Below are 3135 nucleotides of genomic sequence, written 5' to 3' on the forward strand. Positions count from 1 at the left end.
GTGCAGCCAGTTCCACCACCATGTACACCATGAATCGAAGGACGAGCCCTCTATTGTTCACAAGTACTCGTCCGCTGCTCTCTTGCTCGTATGCTCATATCTGACAGCGACGTCCCGAGCCGCCCGTCATACTTAGTTTTCGGGCCCACATACTTGTCGTTGTCATTCCGCCTGACAGATCGTCGTCCGCGCTGTGCATCGTTGTGGCGTTTTGTGCGCTCGGTCCCGTGCTATTTTGGGAGATTAATGAGGCGCTCCACTTGAGCTTGCGCGCTGCGTGTGCCACTGTGTGTGCCTGACCTGTGTGTTGCTGCTGTGTTGCCTGCGGTGATCGCGCACGCATGTTCAGGGCCGCGCAACACGTGGAACTCTGTGCCTTCGCTTGCCGCTCGCTTCGCGCAGGACGAGTGGCCACGGCCCACGGTCGTCGGTGGTGGCGGCGGAGATTCCGGATGCCACCAGCATGTGGTAACCAGCTCATATGCGGCTGGCAACCAGCACGATGCTGTCGCGAGCCTGGGCCCGAGGGGGAAGGCGGCCCCGAGGAGACGATGTGCATCTGGGCATATGGAGCGGGCGGAACGACCGTCGTGCTGACGCCGGTCGCCCCCAGGGTGGCGGGTTCAAAGCCTCCGGCGGCATCGAGGTGGAGCGTTTCCTTTCCACCTTTCAGTGGATGAATTGGGTGACAGAAGACCCCGTCGCGACCTGCAACAGGATCATGATTCACGGAAGCCGTCGTCGCGTCTGACTGATCAGTGATAGTGCTCGGACTTCCATGGGCGAGCCGACTTCGAGCAGACAATCATGCACGATGGATGGATGGATGCCAGAGGCTGATTTGTGCCCTGTCGTGTCGTCCTTCCTGGAAGTGTATTATGCAGGTGGGCGTCTACATATACGGTGTGATGGAGGGCTGACGCCCCGCTAGCCGCTTGTCTTCCCACCTCCGCTGCTGCAGGATGAGCGGGCTCTTCTCGACCACCTCCCCAACGGCATCCCGCGACCGCTCCACGCCATCGATCAGCTCGGGACATGGGTCGAGCATCCCGCGGCGGCCACGCTCCCCGCCGTCCATGTACGTCGCCTACGAATCGGGCAAGGCCAAGGCGCCGAAGCCGCTGATCAAGCTGGACAAGGCGAAGAAGGACAAGAGCAAGGGGACGGAGAAGGGGCCCGGCACGCCGATGAGTGCGAATCGCTCGCGCTCTTCGACGCTGTTCTCCCCGACGACGAGCATGATGGCGGTGCCGGCGGTGACGGCACGACCGTCGTCCAGCGGGAACGGGGGCAACGGCCAGAGCGAGAAGCAAGGGGGCTCGACGAGCAGACGGCCGTCGGTGGCTTCGCTGTTGAGCCTCCGGCGCAAGAATACCAACACCTCGACGAGATCGAACGAGCTTCCACTTCCGCCCCCGCCGCTTCCAGCGACTATGACGCCCTATTCCACCCCGCCGCTGAGCCGCAGCGCGACCATGGGCTCGTCAGTGTCCTCGCAGCTTCAGCCTGAGATCAGCACGAATACGAATAATTATCATCTTCCCCGCCCGCCACCGCCACCCCCGTCGATCCCTGACGCCATCTACCTCCAGCAGCCGCACGTGCATCCGGGCGACGACCTCAGCGGCAACGAAGACATCTTCGACGAGGGGCCGCGAACGAAGCGCAGCGACAAGGCCGCACGGATGCTGGGCGGCGGCGGGGACGCCTTTCCGCCGGACCAGAATGCCCAGTATGCGCACTACACCATCCCCGATGCCCCCTCCTTCTCCGCTCCCGGCCAGCCCGCCGGCGCCGCGCGGGCCGCGCCCGCGCACAGCGCCGTCCCGCGCCCACGCCGATGCCGGCCCGCGTCCCGACGCGTTCTACACCGCTGCGGACGGGTGGTACGCCGACGACGCCGGCCCGCGCCACGCCGTGTCCCGCGACTCGCGCGACTCGGCGCTCAGCCCGATCGCGTTCCGCCCGCCGTCGCTCGCGTTCGCGCCGCCCGGCGCGCAGACGGCGTACGCCCGGAACGCGCGGCTGTCGACGGACACGGCGCCCGTGTCGCGGGCCGGCCGGTACGCCGGCTCCGACAGCGACCGGGACCGGGACAGCGACGAGGGCGTCGACGTGACCGCGGACGACGAGCGCGACGTGCCGCCGCCGCCCCCCGCCGAAGGCGCTCCGCCCGCCGCGCGTCGACTCGCACGTGCACCATGCGTATGCGTATGCGCAGCACGCGCGGCGCGCGTCGCTGGCGTCCGCGGTCGTGTTCGGGGGCGCCGCGAGGCCGGACACGCCGTTCATGGACAGCGTGCTCGCCGGCGATGCCGCGCCGGGGTATGCATACGATGAGCGCGGCGCAGGTGGCCATACGCGTGAGCAGTCGGTGGTCCGGGCGGAGCGCGGCTGGCAGGGCGAGTGGAACCAGGGCGACATGCGCGAGGTCATACAGAAGCTGCGGACGCTGCGGTGAATTCGAATAGTGTTTGATGCTACCAGTTTGATCGTGTTTTGTTTGTAAGATACCTCTATATTGCTGCTCTGCCCAGTCTCTCTAGAGCGTCGGACCCTAATATTCACAGAACGGTTAAAACCTACTTAATAACTTCTTCTTGACGTTATAGTCAGATCAATGATCCAATTACTTAGTCCACCGGTCCTGGAATGTGGGCTTGAGGAAGCAGATAAAGCAGAGAATCTGCCTCGGGTTGCTGTGAGTTGCTTCCAAAATTGTTTCGCCTGCAAAGCCTGAAGGTTGGATGACCATTAGTAGTATTAATTTGTCAGGGGTCACAAAAGGTTTTTTTAAAAATATATTTTTTTAAAATATTTTTTAATTATTAAAACGCCGTATAACGCTTATATTTTTAATATTACTTTATATATTAGTTTTCGAAAAAGAAATAATCAGCCGTTATTTATAATAGCAGCCCTCTCGTTCGGGACGGCCCCCTTGTCCACAGCAGCCCCCCGCGGCCGGCTGCCTGCTGCGCGCCAGCAGCCTCGTCGCTCAAGAACGTCGACACGCTCCTGGGCATGGTCGAATGGCCCGAATCTTTTATCGTCCAGTTTTTTCGAGGGCCGGTCGCTGGTGAGGTTTGTTCCTTGTAGGTATACTTTGTCCCCCTCGACGTAGTTCAGGTCCGG

The 3135-nt window shown here is 62.1% G+C and overlaps 1 protein-coding gene across 1 annotated transcript; it reads left to right on the plus strand.

Moving 5' to 3' along the window:
- Positions 1 to 818: 818 nt before the first annotated feature.
- On the plus strand, positions 819 to 2461 carry MIND_01417200 (uncharacterized protein; the record flags this gene model as incomplete). Its single annotated transcript, XM_037370564.1, has 5 exons — positions 819 to 884; positions 932 to 1078; positions 1140 to 1732; positions 1785 to 2115; positions 2165 to 2461. 5 exons carry the CDS (start codon positions 819 to 821, stop codon positions 2459 to 2461), a joined length of 1434 nt encoding a protein of 477 aa, XP_037213156.1.
- Between the last annotated feature and the right edge of the window lie 674 nt (positions 2462 to 3135).

This window comes from Mycena indigotica, assembly GCF_014461135.1.
Source record: "Mycena indigotica strain 171206Taipei chromosome Unknown Mind.scaff0018, whole genome shotgun sequence".
NCBI lineage: Eukaryota > Fungi > Basidiomycota > Agaricomycetes > Agaricales > Mycenaceae > Mycena > Mycena indigotica.